The 25116-nt window shown below is 42.8% G+C and overlaps 1 protein-coding gene across 1 annotated transcript in view; it reads left to right on the top strand.

The window, feature by feature from the left end:
• The window catches only part of clstn2a (calsyntenin 2a), a 524817-nt gene that overhangs the window by 137036 nt on the left and 362665 nt on the right, over window positions 1–25116 (top strand). Inside the window, exon 2 of the mRNA XM_078563666.1 lies at window positions 19017–19052. Coding sequence (XP_078419792.1) covers window positions 19017–19052 — 36 coding nt within the window. The remainder of the gene's footprint in view (window positions 1–19016; window positions 19053–25116) is intronic.

Below are 25116 nucleotides of genomic sequence, written 5' to 3'. Positions count from 1 at the left end.
GGTGGCTCAACATCTTCTTGAACTGTTGCAGACCATCTTGAGTGATAGATACACCTTTGGTGCAGTTAGGGAGGGAGTTCCAGGATTTTGACCAGCGACAGTAAAGGAACAGCGATCTAGTTCTAAGTCAGAATGATGAGTGGCTTGGAGGGGAACTTGCAGATGGTGTTGTTCTCATGCATCTGCTGCCTTTGTCCTTCTAGGTGGTGGAGGTCACGGATTTGGAAGGTACTGTCGAAGGAGCCTTGACTAGTCGCTGCAGTGTATTTTGTATGTGATACACTCTGGTGCCACTCTGTACCGGTGATAGGAGTGAATATTCAAGGTGGTGGGTAGGGTGCCAATCAAGCGGCCTGCTTTGTCCTGGATGGTGTCGAGCTTCTTGAGTGTTGGGGCTACACTCATCCAGGCAAGTGGGGAATATTCCATCACACTCCTGACTTGTGCCTTGTAGACGGTAGACAGGCTTTGCAGAGTGAGGAGGTGAGTTACTCCACAGAATCCCCAGCCTCTGACCTGCATTTATATAGCTGATCAAGTTTAATTTCTGGTCAATGGTAACCCCCCCCCAGGATGATGATAGTGGGGGATTCAGCAATGGTAATGCTGTTGAATGTCAATGGAAGATGGTTAGATTCTCTCTTGTTGAAAATGGTCATTGCCTGGCACTTGTGTGGCATGAATGTTACTTGCCACTTAGCCCAAGCCTGAATGTTGTCCAGGTCTTACTGCATGTGGACTTGGACTGCTTCAGTTGCAAATGGTGCTGAACACTGCAATCATTAGTGAACATCCCCACTTCTGAACTTACGATGGAAGCAAGATCATTGATGAAGCAGCTGAAGATGGTTGGGCCTGGGGCACTACCCTGAATAACTCCTGCAGCAATGTCCTGAAACTAAAATGATTGGCTTACAACAGCCACGACCATTTTCTTTTGTGCTAGGAATGGCTCCAGCCATTGGAGAGTTTTCTCCTCATTCCCATTGACTTCAATTTTGCTATGGCTCCTTGATCCCACACTCCGTCAAATACTGAAATGATGTCAAGGACAGTCAAGCTCGCCTCACCTCTGGAGTTCAGCTCTTTTGTTCATGTTAGACCCAAGGCTGTTATGGGGTCAGGAGCCAAGTGACCCTGGCAAAACCCAAACTTTTCTGATGTTATATTGTCATATTTGTAAAGAAATAAGAACTAATTGTCATGAGAATGTATATCCAGAGTACCACATTTCACTGTCGCACTGCAGTCATGTGCTGAGTATCATGAACACTTTATTCACAGAAAATGGTTAATCTTCAAGGACTAAGGACATTCTGGGAAAATTGGTGTTTTAAAGTACACTGCCCCTCAAAGTATTAATGCAGGACTCTGATTGCTATTCCTAGAAATAGCATCCTTTTACAAGAAAGGGTAATTACGCAGTTGGAAAAAAAACTGTCAACCTCTTGACCCGGTGAACTGTGTACAAAGGGGATCACCTGGGTTTTATGGCTCTGAAAAAAAAACATGCCTGGAACTCTGTTTTAAAAAGTGGGTTTTGCTTTGAGAAAAGGACCAACTGCTTGTGAAGGAAGACGACAGCATTTTGCAGGCCAGAGACAGTCCACAGCCGGAAGTGAATATAAGCTGCTCCTGAGATGCTCTGCATGCTGGGATAGAGTATCCTCTAGTATTCCATGGGCAGAATCTTCTGCCTGTAGGGCGGGCCGATTGGGAGTGGGTGTGGGCGGGCGCAAAGCCGATCAGCTGCGCGCTGCCATTTTACGTGGGCGGGCCAATTAAAGCCCACCCAGTGTGACACGTGCCTGACTACCTATGCAGATGGGGGAGGAGAGAGAGTTGGGGACTGCGCTCTTTCGCGCATGTGCGCGAAAGAGCGCAGAAATGTCCCTGAGGAACGGAGCTGCCTCAAGGAGATTAAGTTCAATTTAAAACTTCAAAATAAAGAAAGTTAAAAATCATTTGCACAAGTCCCCTCGTGACAGTGTCACATGAGCTGGGACATGTTTATGAAATGTTTGAAAAATATTTATTAATTTAATAAACCCTTCATGAAACCTCATCCCGCCTGTGGATGAGGATTCATGAAAAATGCGAAGGCCGCCTGGGCTCTTCGCCTGCCTGTCAGCCTTAAGGTTGGACAGGCAGCCCTGTCAATTTGGTTAATTGCTGTATTAATGGCCTTAACAGGCCTTTGACAGTTCAGTGGGCGTGCAGCCGACTCCGGTGTGCACCTGCCAAATGAAAGATTAGAATGATGTGCGGTGACGTTGGGACGCACGCCCGACATCACTGCGTGTCATTTTACGCGTCGGCGTGCGAGGCCTGCCCCCGCATGCCGATGAGAAAATTCTACCCCATGAGCCTGAAAAGCAGTGCCAGAGTCATTGTTTCACGGATCAGTGCTGAGGGACCAATTGTGTAACCCAGACGCCATTTCAAGAACTTCACCGTCTATCCTTTGCCTATGCACCATTGACTTTTAACATTTGGCAGAAGTGTGTGTGTGTGTGTGTGTGTGCTGGTTTTATAATAACTAATAAGTTTGTTGTTTATTGAAAGAAGCCTGGTTAAAGTCTCTTTTATTCTGGGTGCCAGTAGTGAAAGTAAACAATTGGCTATGTTAGTGAGTAAATTAAACTTTTAAACTAATGGTATGACCTGTGGAGTAGTGGGGCTAGATCGACTGCACACTCTTCCTATCCTGGTCGTAACATGAGTCTATTAGTCCACCAGCACCTGGAGAGCTGAAAGAAATACACTTGATGAAGATCCAGCATTTTGAGATTAAAGTGTGATTATTTCTAACTTGTGGGAACCAGAAGATAATTGAGAGTAAACTGGACTGGTATTTGGACAGATTCTATTTTCCCCGTTTTTTTTTGTGTGGACTGGATGTGCCTGGACAATTTTCCACATCATCAAGTAGATGTCAGTGTTGTATCTGTACAGCTTGGCTAGGGGCGCGGCTAATTCTGGAGCCCAAGTCTTCAGTGCTTTTGCTGGGAAGTTGTCAGCGCCCACAGCTTTTGCTGTATCCAGTGCCTTCAGCCATTTCTTTAACACACGGAGTGAATTGAGTTGGTTGAAGACTGGCATCTGTGATGCTGAGGGTCTCAGGAAGAGGCTGAGATGGATCATCGACTCGGCATTTCTGGCTAAAGATTGTTCAGATGCTTCAGTATTTTCTTTTGCACTGATGTGCTGGGTTCCCCCATCAATGGGAATATTTGTGGACCTTTCTCCTCTGGTTAGTTTAATTCTCTATCACTATTCCCAACTGGATGTGGCAGACTGCAGAGCTTTGATCTGATCTGTTGGTTGTGGGATTGCTTAGCTTGGTCTATTGCATGTTGCTTCCGCTGTTTGACATACATACAGTCCTGTGTTGTAGTTTCACCAGATTTGCCCTTCATTTTTAGTTATGCCTGATGCTGCTCCTGGTATGCTGTCCTATTCTCCTCACTGAACATGAGTTGGCCTGATGCTAATGGTAGAGTGAGGGATATGCTGGGCTATGAGGGTAAAGATTGTAGTTGAATACAATTCTGCTGATGGCCCACACATTCCCTCATGGATGTCCACTTCTGAGTTGCTAGATTGGTCCTGAATCTATCCCATTTAGCACAGTGGTAGTGCCACACAACAGGATGCATAGTATCCTTAGTGTGAAGACAGGACTTTATCTCCACAAGGTTTGTGCTTTGGTCATTCCTATCAATACTGTCATGGATAGAGGCATCTGGGACAGGTAGATTGGTGAAGACAAAATCAAATATGTTTTTTCCTCTTGGTTCCCTCAACACCTGTTGCAGGCCCAGCCTAGCAGACATGTCTTTCAGGACTTGGCCAGCTTGGTCTGTAGTGGTGCTACCAAGCCACTCTTGGTGGTGGACATTGAGGTCCCCCACCCAGAGTATATCCTGTACCCATGCAACCCTCAGTGCTTCATCTAAGTGGTGTTCATCATGGAGGAGTATGTTTGACCTCATGTCATGAGACTTCATGAGATCCAGTGTTAAATTTGTAGACTCACAGGACAATAATTTCCTGATTGTATACCACTCTGCTTGCCATCTATGGTGTGTCTGTCCTCTGCCAGTGGGAAAGGAGATAGCCAGTTGTGGTGATAGAGGACATTAGTTGTAAGGTATGATTCGGTACGTATGACTATGTCAGGATGTTACTTGACTGATCTGTGGGACAGCTCTCCCAGTTTTGACAAGTCCCTAGATGTTATTAGGGAGGACTTCGCAGGGTTGACAATGTAGGGTGTGCCATTGTCATTTCCAATGCCTAGGTTGATGCTGGGTGATCCGTCTAGTTTTATCCCTTTTTGACTTTTCTGTTGCAGCCTAGTATTACTGACTGGCTCGCTAGGCTATTTCAGAGGGCAGTTAACTGTCAACCACATTGTGTAGTCTGGAGTCGCATATAGGCCAGATCAGGTAAGGTAAGGGAGGCCGATTTCCTGCCATAAAGACTGAATTGAATACTGCTGATTTTAAACGCTTGCTGAAATTCAAAGTCACTACATGACTCCAAGCTTTCATTACCTTGAAATCAGCTTTAAAGGACACTTTTTCCATCAATTAAAAGCCATACATAGAGAAATCCGGTCAAATATCAATCTTTGGGGCACTTTTTTCCATGGATCTCAGAATAGCGTTCCTGATTGTGTAAACTCCTTGGTGATTTGTGAAACATGATATAACCCTTGGCACTGGAAATTCCTCAGATATTCAGTCATTTTTCTGAAGGGTGGCAGTAGGGTGTTTGGTGAAAGTGAGCATTTAAAATGGTGCCTCGAAATGTAATGCAAATAGTCAAGAACTATCACAGTACACAATAAAGTGGCCTTGCTAAATTGCTATCAATTGGAAGATAATTGATGCTTTCTCTTCTTTTAAATGCTATCAACATTTCTTCAAGTCCAGTTCTAATTACAGTCCCTCACTGATAAAGCCAGATAGATTATCTTGGATTATATTTTAAATAATAGCTTCTGCCTGGATGTGTTGCCTTGCACAACAAGGTCACCCTGCCAGGTGGGGTCTAATTTCACACACCAGAAACCCACTAGTGAAGGAGCAATGCATTTAGGGAAAAATATATATCTAGAAAAGGAAGCTATGTAGTTCTAAGGCTACATCAGTAAGAAATATGACAATGTATAATATCAGATGTATGGCCTACTTGTGTCAGTGAGAGACTAATTGTGGAGCAGACTGTTATAGCACAATATAATGGTTAAACTCTGAGGGCAATGTGTATGAAGCAAAAGCTCATGTAATTAACATGCATGAGGAACTGATTGCTTCTATATTGCTGTACTTGTGAAGGAAAGGACAGTTCAGGTGCCAGAACAATGACATTCTTTGACTTAACACTTCCCATGACCTTCTGCATCAGTGAACTGAGAAGATGAGAAAGCTCATTTGCATAGAAACATCTACATTTAGGAAGTGGAATCCAAGCTTAAAGCCCCATTTTTCAGTACAGTTGCTTGTGCGTTCCAGATTTCGAGGAATTGTGATACCTTGCAAGAAGGGATGAGAGGCGAGATGCAGTTGTGACTGGCCCAGCTCAGTACAACTTAGATGGCTTTGAAAATAAGCCTTGTGGAATATTTAAAGATGAATTAGTTGAGTGGTGTTCATGTAAAACCTGGTATAAGAGCCCTTTGAGGATCTCTCCAAAACTCTTGTGTTTTCAAAAACTGCAGAATATTCCTATTTCTACTGCAACCAGCATTAATTTAAAACATTCCATCTAAACTTTCAAATCAATATACACTGGGAAAACAATATATATTTAGTCTGATATTCAACTAAATTATAAAATGGCACCTCATTATCAATTTGTATTGGGCTGGTTTGAACAATGTTACAGTTATGAGGTTTGAGATTATGTTTTTGGACTGTGTCTTTAATTTGGGGTAAAAATTAAGGGAGTCATGTCACCTGTTCTGACATCTGCATGACAGCAAGCTTTTGTGGTTTGATTGTTAGAGATTACAGGAAGACTTTCATTGTTTTCCTGGGGAAAAGGTGCAAGTTGTTAATGTTTGGAGATTGAGAGTCTCCAAAGTCCTAGAAAAATGTTGAGAATGGTAGATTGTAAACAGTTGTACTTTAAACTATCCATTTAGTTCCTAGATGAAAGAGAGTTGGGGGTCTTAAGGATAGCTAATCAGCATCTCTACCTGGATACAAGGCCCATGTGATTAACATTGCTATGGTGATAGGCTTTGAGATGGGAAAGATACAGAGGGAGCCACTGTGATACGTAAAGAGCCTCCCATTTTCAACTTCACTGAGCAGTAGGGAAAAGAATACGGGGTGGTTTCCCATTACCTTCCTCGGGTGCTTGAAGGAAACACTATTCCTCTTTCCAAAAGATCCTCCACCTTCTAAGCAGCCATTGGTCCCTTTAGGTCCTAGCTGTCCTCCCATCACCACCAAAATTTGCCGGTTCCACAGTTTTCCATGGCTTGTAACTATTTGAGTGTGAGACCTTTTACCTGGGCCTGGGGCGATTTGCCAAAAGACAGGGCAACCACCTCCTGAGGTCTCAAATGACCCAGCTGCCCTTGTTTCCTTAGCATGTGGCAAAATATAACCAGGTTCAGAGCTTATCCAATTAAATGCTGCAGGATTTTCTCTCATTCTTACCCCGAAAAGAATTCTGTTGCCTCCCATAGGATGTTTGAAATGAACCAGTGATGGAGAGTCAGAATACATCACAGGGTCAGTATCTTGGCTTTTCTAGCCTCAGTACTCCAGTTGTTGCTCAGCATTTTCATGTATTACTTCTCAGTTGGAAAGTTTCCTTCCTTGGCACAGTATAAAAATTAGTTTCAAATCAGCTACAACACCTCTACTTGTAGGAAGCATCAATGGTAGCTGCACTTGTGAATTATTTTCAGGGCAGTCTAATGCTTGAGGTTTCTTTTTCCTGAATGCTGTGTAATGGACTGCTGTACGTTTTGGGTATTCACTGTCGACATCAAACAGTCCCAATTCAGTTATGCCATAATTAGGTAATGAATAAAGCTCTTTCTACCATACTGGAGAAACTGTGCCTTGGCTTTGGAAGAATAATCCCAGCATAAGTCACCATAAGGTTGCCAGTTTATGCTCAAATCATAAAAGTATTGTACTTTGGGCTTGTTATATATTGTGTTATCTGTAAATATCTGTAAAGAGCTAGGAACTAATTGTTATGTCTAAGTGTTTCAGGGGGCCACATTTCACGGCTGCAGTAGAGACTCGTGAAGCATAACAGAACCAGTTTAATCTGGTCCTTCTATTGCACAAGACAGCATGGCAAAGTTAAACATAGGGTTTCTGATCTTTCCAAGCTTAAAGTGTGATTATTAACATCTGGGAACCAAAAAAGCAGCAGGGCTCATGACCATTGGAAGTTGAAATGAGACCTCCCAAATTCATTCCAGTTTCATTACAGGAGTTAGCTAATACCTAACTGTACACCCTAGTATCCCCAATTACCCTTTTGTTAAAAAAAACCATTTATAATCATTATATCTGTTTTCTGTTGCTGGCAGGTTATGGAATAGTTAACTCATTCCAGGAAATGTACAGTGTGTTAGTGAGGGGGAAAGAGATTCTGTTCTGAATCAAATGGCAGGTGATCGCTAGAGAAACGATGTTTCCAGAGAATTGTTTATTACCCATTCAATGGATAGAGGACCTTGTTTTCACTAGTCTTTGTTCACTATAGATTTGTGACTTGAAGGTACAGACAAATTACCTTGAGGCTGCTCTTCATGGCTGTTAAAGAACTTCAAGTACGTGATACAACAAAGAGAGCTGCTTCCAAGTACATAGCTTACTGGTCACACTCTATTTAGGTGACTATGTTCTGTTATCACTCGGTGCCTGCCCACATTTTTGAAACGACTGGCCTTGTTGCCTAGTTTGTCATGATTTTCACACATGACATTTTCTGCTGCAGACAATAGGCAGACCTCTGGCACTGCATTAAAAAAAAATGGATAGAAGCTATAAAAAAATAGAGGCCAGCTAGTTGCTAACAAATTAATCATTCCTGGCACCTCCTGTAAGCAAGGCCAATGACGAATCCTCACGCAAGTGAGCAATTTAGCCTTTTTTTTCTTCACGTGTATCTCTTAGTTCCATTGCATGCTGTCGCCCTGGCCCTTGAAGCTAATGCAATTGAAGCTATAAAAAGTAGTGATGGGGCATCATTGATTGTAGAGAGGCTATAAGTGCTTGTTGTTATTCTTGGTGGTAGACACTTGTCTTGGTGTTTGTTTTTAATACAAATTTTCTCAAAACATTGGGCAGAATTTTGCCGTTGGCGAGCAGGGGGCGGGGCCCGCTCACCGACGCGTAAAATGACGCGGAATGACGTCAGGCGGAACCCCCGATGTCATCCGAGCCTATTTAAATTTTCAGGTAGGCGGGGGTGCAGCAAAATCAGCTGCGGGCCCGCCAACCTGTCAATGGCCAATTGAGGCCATTGACAGGATCAATTATACAATTGGGAATTAAGGTTGGCGGGTCGGCCAGGAGCCCCGGCAGCAAATAGAGAAAACATGAAACCTCATCCAACGGCGAGATGAGGTTTCATGTAGGGTTCTAAAAAGTTTAACAAACTTATTATGTGAATTATGAACATGTCCCATCTCATGTGACATTGTCATATCAGGGGGACATGTTAGGGAATTTTTTTTCTATTTTTCTTATTTTTAAAAGTGTCAGCGATCCCCCTGAGGCTGCACTTTGCCTCAGCGAGATGTGCGCTCTTCCATGCGCGTGCGCGAAAGAGCGCACTCTGGCTTTTGGGGAATCCCCCCGCCCGCACAGGAAGCGCATAGTGCTTCCCGCCGGACGTCATGCTGGGCGGGCCAATTACTTAAAATGGCAGCAGGGCCTGTTTCTCTGGCGGGGATCGGCTCCGCGCCTGCCGGAGATTGGGTCGGGTCCGCCCGCCCGACAGGCAGAAAATTCTGCCCATTATGCATCTTGAGCTTTGTGATTAGGTTAATATTTTGTAATATGAATAATGCTCATTCCAGAACATAAAGTGCTGATCTCCCTTATTATGACACCATTTTGACTACATAGGCTGCAATTTTCCATTCCTGCCGGTGTCAGGCGTGTGCAGTGGCATGAGCAGACAACATGGCACTATCGGTTTGACAACGACGTGAAACCAGTTCGTAATCGTCCACTCAGCCTGCCGATGGCGGGGCTGCGTCCACCATCAGATGGCGGGAACCTCGTTGTAATACATTAGCATATCATTATAAGATCAGCCCGCTGGAATCATTACCCCCCCCCCTCCCCCGGCTGGATCGTCCGCCCTTGTTGGTGGGAAAACACGCTGATGTGTTTCATGACAGTGCATAAGCAACATACACCTGGCGGGCTGTACTTTGCTCGGGACTTCAAGGTTTGTTTGCCTACCTTGTTTTTGCCAGCACTCGCAGTCATCAGCGCCAGGCTTCACAGACAGCACCACATCACTTTTATGGGTGCTCACAGGCAGATCTTTACCTACCAGATCAGCCATGTGTGGGTGGCTTTTCAATGGCTACAAGGCTAGGGCTTGCTTGGCGAAGGGGGAGAGGTGGCTTCAGGCAAGGGAAGAGGCTGCAGCTGTAAAGGGAAAGGCGGGCGTCCCAGGGTGTGTGTGGGGGCACCTATTGATCTGTGCAAGTGGCCTCAAGATGGTGAGAGCTGAGGAGGCAGTCTCCAGAGGAGATGAGACCAGATGGACATGTGAGGGTATGTGTGTGAGAATGGGTGGTGATGCTCCATGAGATGCCATTGAATGTGTGATGGTATTGTGAGCATGAGTTTAGAGTGATGAGATGGGCACCATACTCTGGTGGCATGAATGAGATCATTCATCCTGTATCTGCATTGGATGGCCAACCTCTTCTGTGCAGCATTGGCACTGATCAGCTTGGCCTCCCAAACCTGGTTGGTCACGCCGCTGCCCATCTTATTGCCAGAGCAGGGGTAGAGGACACCGCGGTATCCTCCAGGCGTCCAAAAGGCATTCCAGTGATGCATCACTAAACCTGGGGGCTGCAATCTTTTTGCTTTTCGTGGATATCTTCCCTGCGGTAGTTGTGGGCTGGAAGCACTGAGATGTGTGTGCGCAGCTGGACTTTAAGTATGGTGCCCGGCTTGATGAAGCGGCGAGGTGATGGCGGGTAGGCGAATGAGAGCCCGCCTGCAATTGGAACGGCGTGTTTCCCGGAAATGCATAACCAGTGGCGCAAGTTTGGGACGATATAACGTGAAAACCCGCCAATGCGGTTGGCAGGTAAAACATCATTTTACCCACCCGCTACTGCACGTAGTGCAAACCTGGGACGGTTCCGCTCATAGTCTCTTTAAAACAAGTAATCCACAAAGCCGCCAACCAACACAGGAGCACAGAGTGCAATAAAGCTGCTTCTTCTCCAGCTGTTTTTAAATCCCAATGTGCATGCACACAAAGAAAATGATACGACACACAACAATATTGTGCAACAAGTCTCATTAATTTCAATATGTTGCTTGTAGGGACATTTTCCTACCCAAATAATGTAGTTCTGTGTCAAATGTAACTGAGAACCGTGAAAACAAATCCAGCAGGTCTGGGTGGTAGTGCAGATGGTTTATCATGGCAGTTGATTCATCCACCAGGTAATCACATAACGATATTTGCCCAAAGCCATATCAGTCATATTGCAAGGCATTCTCCTGAAAAAGATTTGAATTCCTGTTAAAGAAATAAAAAAAATTGAAGATCTCACTTAAATTAGAAAAATGTGCATGCAAGCAACTTGAAATTTGGTGAGGGCACCAAGCCATGGGTCCTGGTGATAAGGATGAGAGGTGAATTGAAAGAGACCTTGCAGCATTAAAAGGCAAATACATTAAACAGACTTATCCCAGAGAGAGTTCATTGAATAAGCCCTGAAGCAAGCACCACTTAAATTTCTATATGTATTGCTATGACCGCTGGACTTTATAAGACTGTGTCGTTTAATTAAAGGTAAAATGGAGTAGTTTGGAGAGGGGGATGTGACCTACAAAAAGCCATGTGACTGGGTTGCCATGGGGACAAAGGCCCAGGTCCAATCTTATAGAAAGTAAGGTGCAATGTTTAACACCAGGAGGCAACTGTTCCTGCTGTTTACAGACTCTGAGTCGGACTGAAAGATTTTGGGCATGAAGAATCGCAATGCCAAGTGGGGAAAAAAGGAACGATTTTGGTTTAACCAGCAAGCATTGTGTTGCTGAGGATGGATTCCTGGTTCGAAGGTACAAAACTTGCAAAGAGTTAGACCACGGAGTCACTAGAGGGTACCTTGCTACTGCAAATCCATTTGATTATGCTCAAAGGATTGAATGAAGGGGATTTTGTTTAAGAACACTGGAAGATTCACCCTGTAGGGCAGGGAGCAGAGGTCCTGTTAAAGCTTGGAGGAGCTGGAGATATTAAACAAAAAATTACATTTCTGCTGAGAGTGCAGTGTAATATATAAATGTGGCATGGGGTTTCTAGTTGTATTAAGAAGTTAATAGGGAATTTATTTTCCAAAGTTCAGTTTTATTAGCTGCCTACTAAGTAATAGTTAGTCTATGATGATTTTAGTGTTTGTTACAGTAAAAGTCTGAATATGAAATCTTCGCATGTGTGATCCTTTGCTTTGGCCACTGGGAAATTCATATCTCTTTTTAAAATTTATCAGCCTCTACTGGGATCATAACAATATTTATTTAACTTTAACTGCCAGCAGCTGATCAGTGGCCTAATAGCAGGTGAAGAAGCCAGTATGGCTGGGAATGCTAATCTTAATGGCAGGGCCTAATTTAAAAATTAATTGATGATTGGTTGTTCAATTCCAGTATTTTCCATTCAATGATTGGGGTGGCAGAACAGTTAACATGCGAGGCCATTAATGTGAGGGTTTTGCATCCTGTGGCATTGCACTGTAACAATTCATTTCAGATCTCTACCTCATTTTATACATTGCTGGCCTGGTTTCTTTCCTTCACTTTACACAGCAATTTGAAGGATGAAGTCCTGTGGGAAAGTTGCCAGAATGGATTTATTAGTCATTGTACAAACTTGAGCCTAATATGGTTTATAAGGTCCGCAATGGGATTCCACAGAAAGGGCCTGTTGCCATGGTTGCACGTTGGCTTGGTTTGGTCTTGTGTGTTTTTTAAAAAAAAAGTTACCTGCAGCTTATCTGACACCATGGAAAGGTCTTTGGTCTGGGTAAGTGAGCCAGCATTCACATTGAGTCCATTTTACAATGAACAGTAGTTATTAAGCAAGTAATATGAAAATGCCACCTTTCCAATTCCACATGGACATGCACCAGATTTTATCTCGTGTGTTTCACATTGGTGTGAGGAGGAAGCTGAATCTGATTAAACCTGGATCTTGAGTTTATGCATCTGGGAAGGGCTGCTAACTGGCTGGAGGCATCCCTGGAGGTTTAATGACAAGATATTCTAACCACATGACTGTGTGACACCTGAACACATGACATCTGATTTCATGACTTCCACAAATATTTTTGCATTTACTTCACAACTTTTAGTCACCTGTAGTTAAGTGAGCAGGCAAGGCAGAGAAGGAAGCCAACTAAGGGCAAGGAAGCTAGGAAAAGGGGAGGGGGAACCGGAAATCAGGGAAGCAATTTTGATTCCTCCAGCAACTAGATGGTAACTCTCTGAAATTGCACTGATAAATAATGGTAAAGTAGTAATGTTCAGATTACCTTCATAACAAACAACTGTGGTAGTCTAAAGATAACTGATAGTGAGACATGCAATGCTCCAAATAGCTCTGCCTATTAATAATCAATTAACTATAAAAAGGTGCAGAAAATATTTACTATAACGGTTCTAGGGATAAAGGACTTAAATTACGTGACTAGATTGGAGAAGCTGGGATTGTGTTCTCTTGAAGAGGAGGTTGAGAGATTTGTTAGAAGTGCTCAAGAACAGGGATATAGACAAAGTTGATGGAGAAAAACTGTTCCCATTGGCAGAAGCATTAAGAACCAGAGGACACAGACTTAAGCTGATGTCAGAAGAACCAATGGACATGAGGAAAATATATTTTTTTTACTTTTTTTACTGAATGGTTAGGATTTGGAACGCACTGCTTGAAAGGATAGTGGAGGCAGATTCAATTGTGTCTTTCAAAAGGAATTAAATAATTATCTGGAAAGAGAAAAATTGCAGGGCTGAGTAAAGGACAGGGGAATGTTGGACTAGCTAAGTTGCTCTTGCAACTTGATGGGCTAAATGGCCTCATTCTGTGCTGTGTAACTATTCTACGATTCTGTTTTAACTTGCTGATATTCACCCTGAAATATGATTTCCCACACCTGCCCCAAGCTTTCAACAGGAGTCTACTGGAATGGGTGCTTGGACACCTGACCATTGCTGGTGACAACACAGTCCCTGTCTGTATGGTTTGTACACGTGCTGTATGCTGACTGTTACGACTTGAAACCAAACTCTTTTCAAAGCCCACAAAACCCCCCACAATTAATGTTTATTCAGCTTTATTGCTGTTGGTGAGGTTGACAGCATCTGGGCCAACAGAAATCACTAGTATCTCTCCAAACCCTCAGACAGCAACTGCAGAGGGAGAGAGAAACACAAACTGAAGGAGGGAAGGGGAGCAACACAATGGGAGAGGGAGAGTTTTGTGATGTGCACTGTCATACTTGGGCCCAAATTTTGCAGTTGCAACAATGGCAAAACTGTCAGCACTCCCCATCACCCTATGAAACTGACAGCAACTGCAGGTATCCACACATGTGCCGTTTAATGCAGAAACCCAGAAGTTGCTGTCAGTGATTCCCTGCTTCTCACACAGTGATTCCCTGCTTCTCCACAGAATGCACTGTTCCAGTGCTTGCTGGTGGAAACCTTCAGAAATCATTTGAATTGAGGTGAACTACCACTTTTATGCCTTGTTGAATGAGACCTAACTGGGTGCTTAGCAGCATGCCAAGTTCATAATTTTTGATGAACAACCTCTCTGGTCCTGAAAAATCAATTTTACATTTGTGAAATGTCAAAATTCCCCACTGCAACAAAATTCTGTAGATTTTTAAGATTTTTTTTTAAAGTTTATGATATTTCAACTTCTACCTTAATCCCATGTGTATGTTCCAATCTTTTTTGATGATTGTAAAGTGATTAAAAATGAATGGTAATTAATGCTTTTAATTCCTGGTTTGCTGTCTGAAAAATTTTCAATGTGATTGGCTGCTTAGCCTGCTCGATGACAACCTGGAAGCTTGAGATTGCTAAGATTGGGAAATTTGAAATCCATGCTACCGAAATCACCTAGATCTTTGGACAGCTCTCATTGAGGTCATTGGCCAGCACTGTCACTTCACCGCTGACAGCACATTCTGAGCCATTACGTTTTGTTTAGTGTGTCAGGTAGCTTTGCTACATATCTCCCTGGAGCTGAGCTTCAGGGGTATGGGGTGTCATTGAGCAGAGTTAGGTTTGGTTTTGGTTTTGTTTTATTTCGTTTATAACTTGCTGCTTAAAAAGTCATAAAATTGTGTAGAAACTTTAATTAGAAATTACATATATCATCATTTTGTTCAATCAGTGTTATTTACTTCATGTTTCACATCATGATCAGAGCTGCAGAACATCACAAGAAGTTTTTATTTAAACATATTTAGCCATAAATCTATTCCTTTTTTCTTTCTTTGATTTATAAATGATACTATTCACTGCCATAAAACAAAATGTCAAATTTTGTTTGGGGCATGGTGATACTGAGACACTCAATTATGGTCAGTGCAATAATATTTTCAAACAGTGGGAAAATATCATAGGATCAAATCTGCGGGAATATGTCAAAGCAGAGTTGGCAACCCTGCACGGAAACCTTGGTCAGAATCCCAAAGTGTGCTCTGGCTCTCCCAATCCATACCACATTTTAATGAGCCCGATCTTTCTGCCTATCTTGTTGGACACCGATTGCATTTGAAAGTGAAAACTTTGAACAGGGAACCTTGGTCAGAACAGATCTGTGCTTGGACTTAACGCATCAAAAACTGTGCGGCACAGACCGACCTGAAACAAACTGAGGTATTACACATTGTACAGGGGGCTTTGTGTTTAGGCACTTCTCATAGGGCACAATGCTTGAAAATCAGTTCAGCACCAACATTTCTAATTCATTCCTGGAGATTGGACTTGAGAAAGGAGGGTTTTCAATGAATGATTGAAATTACAGCACAGATGAGGAGGCCACTTGGGCCCAGTTTTGGCACACTCTCGTGTAATCCCACTTCCACTCCAAGATCTTTTTATATTCCCCCTTTTCATATCTATAATACCATTTCCTTTCACATGAAGTTTTGTCTGTATATCTGTTGAAACATGTGATGAAAAATCCCACTACTAGTCTCCTAGCTCTCAGTTCATGAACTTTCCCCCTCCTTTCCCCTTTGTGTCTTCCACTAAAAACCATTCCTGGGTTTCCCATTAGCCCACTACTGGAAAAAGCCTTTCACTATTTACCCACAGTCGTGTTCCTAGGTTTCAATCACCCCTTCACTGGCTGCTGCTCCTCTCAGCATCCCTCCCACTCACCACCACGCTGCTGCTGCTGTGATGCTGGTCCACATGCCTGCCTCCAACCCATTAACCCCTCACCTCACCCACTCACTTGACCCCCGAGTCCCCAGTCTCACCCTCCTGAAGCTCCCATTCTCCAGTATTCTTTCCTTCCACCCTACACTTGAATGCCCGCTCCCCCTCCCCACCCCCCTCCTTGTTTTCAGAGCCCTCACAAAAGCAGAGACTCTCCGAATGCTGACGCCTGTGATTCCTGAGCCTTGCAATTCCAAACACTCCAACCCTCTGGCAACTACTTTCCACACAGTTATGGCACCCTGCATCGCTGGTGGGGTGACATCAAAGAGCCTTAGGCCTTAACAGCAGCTAGTGACATGACAGAGTGTGAGTAGGTGTGATGGGACGTACTGTGACCAGAAATTTATAACTCATTTCCCGGGTTACTGGAGGGAGTGGTACGCCTGATTCCACGGGACTCTCGGTTATTCCAGGAGGGTTGGGAACACAACCTCTGGGACCCAATTTCTCAATGATCTGCCACCTGATGCTGCATTTACTTAGACTGGCCAGAGGTGGCATGGGAAAGCTGATCTGAGCTGATGTATTTTGATTTGGAAACTGCTTTGCAGCTCATTGCTTGACCTCATTTGAGCTGTAAGAGCAAAGAAATGTAATTGTGGTCCTTTTCAATTTAAACCCTGCTTTTTCTGAGTTTTGCAAAACACATTCCACAATTTTTTTTTTCCATTCCAGTAGTAATAGATTAGATTTTAAATGATTTGGCTGCCTGTCAAATTCCATCTTGCAGTACCTCAACTGACTTCCCATGATTGCGGTTATACGTCCTACACTCTTATCAGGCTAGAGTTACGGTAGTGTTAGTGGCATACTAGAAATAGCAGATCTTTTGAAGTGTGTTTCCTGCCCGGCATGGTATTTCAACTTAGTATGTACTAATCAATAAACGGTTCTTGGGTATGTTGTAGCAGAACTCAGCCCCAGGCACATAATTATCCGGTGAGCCCTTTCTTACCCTTTCCTGATTCTAGGGGTGTTGAAGGTCTTAGCCATTTTAATCTTAATGAAATATTTACAATGTAATCAGTTGCTGCACTGTTATATAATAAGATGTTTTTAATGAGTTCTATTTTTCATTGACACAAGTTTAACCTTTTGTGTTTCACTTTATCTCTTGGACGTCCTCCGTGCTTTGTATTCGTGGTGACAAAAGCAGTTTAACAGCTTCAACATGCATTAATAGGATCTTGGCCCTTTTCTTTAATTGCACAGCTTCAAATGAATTGACTGCATCTCATTGAAGTGAATACAAGGGTTCCCATGCCTGCCTCAAAACTTATTGTACTGCATAAAGAATGTAAATTAAAAGAGGCTTGGATGGTAAATTAAGAGATTTAAAGAGAAAAGACAATAAATTATGTCCTGAATTTGGAATATATTAAGTGTCAAGCCTAATAAATTACTTTCAGTTTAATGTGGCCTCAGTGTTTATGGATAATTAATGAAATTAAGAGAGATTTTTATATACAAAGCTGGGCATTAGTACTTAATGGTTTATGTATAATATTGAATAAATTCTAATTTTGTGATCTAATTTTGTGACACTGCTAAATACGAAGCAGTCTTAAATCAATTAGTATTTTTCTTTGTAAAATCTGAGCTACTTGATTAAAATATTGAAACTAGGAGAGACATTTCAAAGATTACGGGACTACGGGACTAGTAATCCAGAGGCCTGGACCCATGATCCAGAAAAAATGTTTTCAAATCCCACCACAGCGGGTGGGGAATTTAAATTCAATTAATTAAATAAACCCATAATAAAAAAATAAATCTAGTCTCTGTAAGGAGATCATGAGATGACTGGGCTGTTGTGAAAAAATCCTTCCAATTCATTGCTGTGTTTTGGGGAAGGAAATCTACCATCCTTTTTTGTCATTTAAGCTCTCTTAACTTTTACCCTAATACAGACCCTCCCTTTTGTTGTGGCCCTCCCTACCCCATCGCTCTTCTCTGCCTCTCTACTTGATTAAACCTGCTACATTTCCAATCTTTTCCAGTTCTAATGAAAGGTCATTGACCTGAAATGTTAACTGTTTCTCTCAACCACAGATGCTGCCTAACCTGCTGGATATTTTCTGCATTTTCTATCTTATTTTATCTAAAATTGTTCTCTGGTTGAAATCCAGCTCCAATTTTGGTCCTGCAACCTATTAGAGCTCAGAACAATTGAGGCTGACCAGTTCATGTGATTGGATCAGCTGATGTAGGTCTTTTTAAGTGTGATTCCTGAACTTGCAGAATATTGAGTGATGACATCGCTAATATTCACAACATGTCAATCTAAATTGAAGAAAACATTGGACTGGATTTACAGCCCTTGGCCAGCATATTTGAAGGTGGTGGGGGGCTTGTAAAATAAAAAAGGTGGTCTTCCCATTGCCGCACCCCCCACCCCCCCAACTCCCCACCTCTCTCTCCCATTTCATGGTGGGCAGGTAAGGCGTCAGGCAAACCCGGCTGCACTGGGCCTATTGAGGTCCTGAAGTAACTAACTAATGGCCACTTAAAGGTCTCCTTCCGCCTCTGTCGCTGTTTTACCTGTGGCAGGAGAATGCTGGGGCCAGGTGGGCAGCTTTCATTGTGTGGGCTGCTGTAGGGCAAAGAGAAGGGCAACCTCCTTTTGGGGGGGTCCCGTGTGCCCATCGGAGTGCCCCCCTCCCCACCCCCAAAGATCATACCCCATCGTTTAACCCTCCCCAATCTGTCCCCTTTCCCCCCGGGTGTCTCAAGCCCAGGGTCCCACCCCTTTGCTGGGGTGTGCCAACTATGATTGTCCAAAACCCCGGACTTAGCTTGAATTCCAGACTTCATCACCACGTTCTCTTTGGGACTACCTGTAGTCCCAGCAGTGGCCACTGCTTGAACCTGGTGCTGCTGGGACTATAGAGCTACCAACCAGTCCAATTGGCTGTAGCTCTTTAAGGCGGGACTTCCACCCAGATTGGGCGGGTGGTGATGGGGCGGTGGGGGGGGTGGAAGTTTCACCCTAAAACAATTAATGTTGCTCTCAATGTAAAGTAACTGTGGAGCAGCCAGCTTTGGGGCTGGTGGGCTCACAACCAACTTTTCAGTCAAGGAAGTGGGGAATACAGATGCTCTGTAAAATCCAGTCCATTTTCTCTGTATCCCTCCCCCACAAGCAATTATTGCAACTGTCCATCTCATTAAATTAAATACCATATGCTTGCCTCTGCCTCATAGAACATATTTTGCTAATGTAAAGTTCATTGCTTGCCTTTACAGTCAATATTTTTTTCTCAATCAGTCTCTTGAGTGACACTATTCTTTATTTTCTTCCCTGCACAGGACACAGTCTCAGGGCCAACCAAAGTTACAAAAGAGGTACTGCACTTTTATTCTAATCTTCTAGAACTAATTACAATATATTTATGGAAAAGATTTACAGCATAGCTATTCTGACATGCCATGTTAATAGCAGCGCATTTACTGTAATTGTTGTCTGGTTGTATTGTTGCATAAGATATATACATATATATATAATAAAACTTATTGCATTGTGGTTTTTGGGGCTTTGGTTGCATTTTGTTTACTTAAAAATAATTATCACATTCACTACAAGAAGTCACTCTCAACTAGATTTTCTACCAGTGACTATGATTGGATGGAAAATCTAACTCTCTACTCTCTTAATCTCTCATTTTACCCCAAGCCTGCCATTCAGGTAAATTAAATTGAAGTGATGTTATGATCAAGCCCACTGAAAGCAGAGTTTTTCAGCAACCATCAATTTTGGACGCTTTCTATGAGGCTTAGTTCCTAAATATGCTTTCTTAAAGTCCCTTCAGCAACAACTATCAGTTTGTAAGATTTCGGGGCTTGGAAGCCACAGATACCTAAATAGGCAGAATATAGAAATAGGCAAAATTAATGGCTCTTCACTGAAATGCTCGTAGCATTCAGAACAAAATAAATGATTTAACGGCACAAACAGACATTAATGGGTATGATCTTATAGCCATTATGGAGACATGGTTAGAAGGAGATCAAAGCTGGGAACTAAATATTCAGGGGTATGTGACTTTTCGAAAGGGCAGACAGGAAGGAAAGGGTGGTGGGGTAGCTTCGTTAGTACGAGATGGAATAAGTACAATAGCAAGAAATGATCTTGGGTTGGAAGATGTAGAATCCATATGGATGGAGGTAAGAAATAACAAGAGGAAGAAGACACTGATGGGACACTGGTAGTCTATAGGTCTCCTAACAGTAGCTATGCTGTTGGACAGAGAATAAATCAGGAAATAATGAGGGCATGTAAAAAAGGCAGTATAGTAATCATGGATGACTTTAATCTCCATGTAGATTGGGAAAATCAAATTGGCAGAGGTAGCCATGGGCAAGAATTCATAGAGTGTATTCGGGACAGTTTCCTAGGACAATATGTTGTGGATCCAACCAGGGGTCAGGCTATTTTGGATCTGGTAATGTGTAACTAGGCAGGCTTAATAAATGACCTGAGTGTGAAAGATCCCCTAGGAAACAGTGACCATAGCATGATGGAATTTAGCATTCAGTTTGAGAGTGAGAAACTTAGTTCGGAAACACCTGTGCTAAACTTAAGTAAAGGTACTTACAAAGAAATGAGGGCAGACATGGCTGGAGTGGACTGGGAAAGTTTAGCAGAAAAGACGGCTGATGAACAATGGCAGACTTTTAAAAATAGTTCATGACTCACAACAAAGATATATCCCAGTGAGGAAGAAGGATTGTAGGAGGGAGATAAAGCAACCATGGTTAACCAAGGAAGTTAAGGATAGTATCAAAGTGAAAGAAAAAGCATACAATGTGGCAAAGATTAGTGGTAAACCAGAGGGTTGGGAAAGTTTTAAAAACCAACAGAAGATAACCAAAAAAATAATAGAGGGATAAAATAAACTTTGAGGGTAAACTAGCAAGTAATATAAAAACGGACAGTAAGAGCTTCTTTAAATATATAACAAGGAAGAGAGGCCAAAGTCAATATAGGCGCCTTAGAGAATGAGGCTGGAGAAATAATAATGGGGAACCGGGAAATGGCAGAGGAGTTGAATAAATACTTTGCTTCAGTCTTCGTGGTAGAAGACTCTAAAAGCATACCAAAAATACTAAATAATCATGGGGCAAAAGATGGGGAGGAAATAAATGTAATAACTATCACTGGAGAAAAAGTACGAGGGAAACTAAAGGGGCTAAAGGCTGATAAGTCACCTGGACCTGATGGGTTGCATCCTAGGATATTAAAGCAAATAGCTGCAGAGATAGTGGATGCACTGGTAGGAATCTTTCAAGAGTCCTTAGATTCTGGAAAATCTTAGAGGATTGGAAAACTGCCAATGTAACACCCTTATTCAAAAAGGGAGGGAGACAAAAAACAGCTAACTATAGGCCAGCTAGCTTAACATCCATCATTGGGAAAATGTTGGGAGTCTTTTATAAAGGATGTAATAGCAGAGCATTTAGAAATACATAATCTAATCAAGCAGAGTCAGCATGGCTTCATGAAGGGGAAATCATGTCTGACAAATTTATAGAATTCTTTGGGGAGGTAACAAGCAGGATAGATAAAGGGGAACCAGGAGATGTAATATATTTGGATTTCCAAAAGGCGTTCGATTAGGTACCACACATAAGGCTACTTAATAAGATAAGAACCCATGGTGTTAGGGGTAGTATATTAGCATGGATAGAGGACTGGCTAACTCATAGACAACAGAGAGATGGGGTACACTAGAGAAAAAGTACTGAGCAAACTATTGGGATTAACGGGTGACAAGCCCCCAGGACCTGATGGTCTACATCCCAGGGTCTTAAAGGAAGTGGCAGCGGAGATAGTGGATACATTGGCTGTAATATTCCAAAATTCCCTGGATTCTGGAAAGGTTCCAGTAGATTGGAAAAATGGTAATATTTATTCAAAAAGGGGGAGGAGGCAGAAAGTAGGACACTATAGACCAGTCTGTCGTTGGGAAATTGTTGGAATCCATTATTAAGGAAGTAGTAATGGGGCATTTGGAAAGTCAAAATGCAATCCATCAGAGTCAGCATGGTTTTATGAAGAGTAAATCATGTTTGACTAATTTGCTAGAGCTCTTTGAAAATGTGACAAGCAAAGTGAATAATGGGGATCCTGTAGATGTAGTATATTTGGACTTCCAGAAGGCCTTTGATAAGATGCCCCACAAAAGATTAATACACAAGATAAGATCACACGGAGTTAGGGGTAATATATTAGCTTGGATAGAGGATTGGCTAACCAACAGAAAGCAGAGAGTCGGGATAAATGGGTCTTTTTCTGGATGGCAAGCTGTAACTAGTGGGGTGCCACAGGGTTCGGTCCTTAGGCCCCAACTATTTACAATCAATATTAATGACTTGGATTCAGGGATAGAAGGTACTATCGCTAAATTTGCAGATGACACCAAAATAGGTGGGAAAGTAAGTTGTAATGAAGAAATAAGAAATTTACAAATGGATATGGACAGGTTAGGTGAATGGGCTAAAACTTGGCAGATGGACTTTAACGTGGATAAGTGTGAGGTTATCCATTTTGGTCGGAAGAATAAAAAGGCGACTTATTATTTAAATGGAGAGAAACTTCAGAATGCTTCAGTGCAGAGGGATCTGGGTGTCCTCGTGCATGAATCGCTGAAAGCTAGTGTGCAGGTACAGCAGGTAATAAGGAAGGCAAATGGAATTTTGGCATTTATTGCTAAAGGAATAGAGTATAAAAATAGGGAAGTGTTGTTGCAACTGTACAAGGCATTGGTGAGACCGCACCTGGAGTACTGTGCACAGTTTTGGTCCCCTTACTTGAGGAAAGATGCAATTGAATTGGAGGCAGTTCAGAGGAGGTTCACTAGATTGATTCCAGAGATGCGGGGCTTGTCTTATGAGGAGAGATTGAGCAGTTTAGGCCTATATGCGCTAGAGTTTAGAAGGATGAGAGGAGATCTAATTGAGGTATATAAGATGCTAAAGGGGATAGACAAAGTGTACGTGGAGCAGATGTTTCCCCTTGTCGGGCATTCTAGAACGAGAGGCCATAGTTTTAGGCTAAGGGGTGGTAGATTTAAATCAGAGATAAGGAGGAATTACTTTTCTCAAAGGGTCGTGTATCTGTGGAATTCACTACCTCAGAGTGCAGTGGATGCCAGGACGCTGATTAAATTTAAGGAGGAGATAGACAGATTTTTAATTAGTAACAGGTTGAAAGGTTATGGGGAAAGGGTGGGAAATTGGAGTTGAGGCCGAAATGAGATCAGCCATGATCGTAATGAATGGCGGGGCAGGCTCGAGGGACTGAATTGCCTACTCCTGCTCCTAGTTCTTGTGTTCTTATGTACAGGGGGCAATTTCAGGATGGCAACCTGTAGCTAGTGGAGTGCCACAGGGATCAGTGCTAGGGCCACAGTTATTTACAATATATATTAATGACTTGGATGAGGGAAATGAATGTACCATTGCCAAGTTTGCGGATGGCACAAAAATAGGTGGGGAAGGAAAGTGGTGAGGATGACACAAAGGGCCAATACAGACAGGTTAAGTAAGTGAGCCAAAATGTGGCAGATGGAATATAATGTGGGAAAGTGTGAGGTTATGCACATTGGCAGGAAGAATAGAGGAGCTGAATATTATTTAAATGGAGAAAGACTGAAGAAAGCTGCAGCACAGAGGGATTTGGGGGTACTCATGCATGAATCCCAAAAAGCTAGCATACAAGTTCAGCAGGTAATAGGTACGGCAAATGGAATGTTGGCCTTTATTTCAAAGGGAATGGAGTATAAAAATAGGGAATAAAAGCAAAATACTGCAGATGCTGGAAATCTGAAACAAAAACAAAAATAGCTGGAAAAACTCAGCAGGTTTGACAGCATCTGCAAAGAGGAATACAGTTAATGTTTCAAGTCCGTATGACTCTTCAAAAGAACTAAGGAAATATAGAAATGAGGTGAAATATAAGATGGTTGAGGGGGCTGGGACAGGTAGAGCTGGATAGAGGGCCAGTGATAGGTGGAGGCAAAGAAGAGATTGCCAAAGATGTCATAGACAAAAGGACAAAGGGGTGTTGACGGTGGTGATATTAGCTAAGGAATTAACTAATGGTGACATTAAGGGTAGAAAGTAGGACGAGCAAGTGACAGATAGCCCTAGTGGGGCTGGAGTGGAGTGGAGGGAAGGGATCGAAATAGGCTAAAAGGTGGAGATAAAACAATGGATGGAAATAAATTGTGATAAAAATATGGAAGTCTTGCTGAAACTATACAAGGCACTAGTTAGACCACACCTAGAAATACTGTGAACAGTTGTGGTACCCTTATCTAAGGAAGGATATACTGGCATTGGAGGCAGTCCAGAGAAGGTTCATTAGGTTGATCCTGGGGATGGAGGGATTTTCTTATGAGGAGAGGTTGAGTTGGTTGGGCCTGTACTCATTGGAGTTTAGAAGAATGAAAGGTGACTTTATTGACACGTATAAGATTCTTCGGGGGCTTGACAGGTAGATACTGAGAGGTTGTTTCCCCTTGTGGGAGAGTCTAGGACCAGAGGGCATAATCTGAGTAATGGGGTGCCCATTTAAAATAGATGAGGAGGAATTTCTTCTCCCAGAGAGTCATCAATCTGTGGAATTCTTTACCGCTGAAGGCTGTAGAGGCTGAGTCATTAAGTATATTCAAGGCTGACATAGACAGATTTTTAATCAGTAAGGGAATCAAGGGTTATGGGGAAAAGGCAGGAAAGTTGAGTTGAAGATTACCAGATCAGCCATGATCTCATTGAATGGCGGAGCAGACTCGATGGCCGAATAGCCTAATTCTGACCTTGTGGCTTATGGTTAGGCAGCCGACTATTCATAAGTAATTTTAAGATGGTTTATTAAGAAGCAACAGTTTAGATATAATGCACTAACTAATTAGATAGAAAAAGTATACGACCCGTAACAGTCGAGAGCTGTTTATCGACCCCGGGGGACAAATGGACGGTTGAGTGTGTTGACCTCAGTAGCTTGTGATAACAGCATCTGCTCTCTCATCGAAGTGTTAGGAAACACTTCCTTCATCTTCCTCCTCTTCCTCTGGTCCATCTTCCATCTGAGGAAGGCAGCTGCCCAACGAGCACTGCCATCTCACCAATACCTCAGCCCCCACAACCAGCACAACACCTTTTTTTGGGGGGCTGGTGGCTTACCCAGTGTCAATCACCTGTTAAACTAGTCTGACCAAAGGATGCAGGACAAGCACTCAAAACGTCAGGGTGGTTACCAGCCCCCTTGTGCGTCACCCTGCTGGAGGTCAGCTTTGCTGAAGGTCTTATCCTGGCCCTTTCTAAGCACCTGCATAGATGAAGAGGTACACGTGGCGCCATCCTACCAACTTAGGAATGTCGACATGGCAGCTTGAACTAAAACAGT

This window comes from Cetorhinus maximus, chromosome 19, assembly GCF_964194155.1.
Source record: "Cetorhinus maximus chromosome 19, sCetMax3.hap1.1, whole genome shotgun sequence".
NCBI classification, from domain to species: domain Eukaryota; kingdom Metazoa; phylum Chordata; class Chondrichthyes; order Lamniformes; family Cetorhinidae; genus Cetorhinus; species Cetorhinus maximus.
Note: the sequence above shows the minus strand (reverse complement) of the source record. Positions and strands in the feature narration are given on the sequence as shown.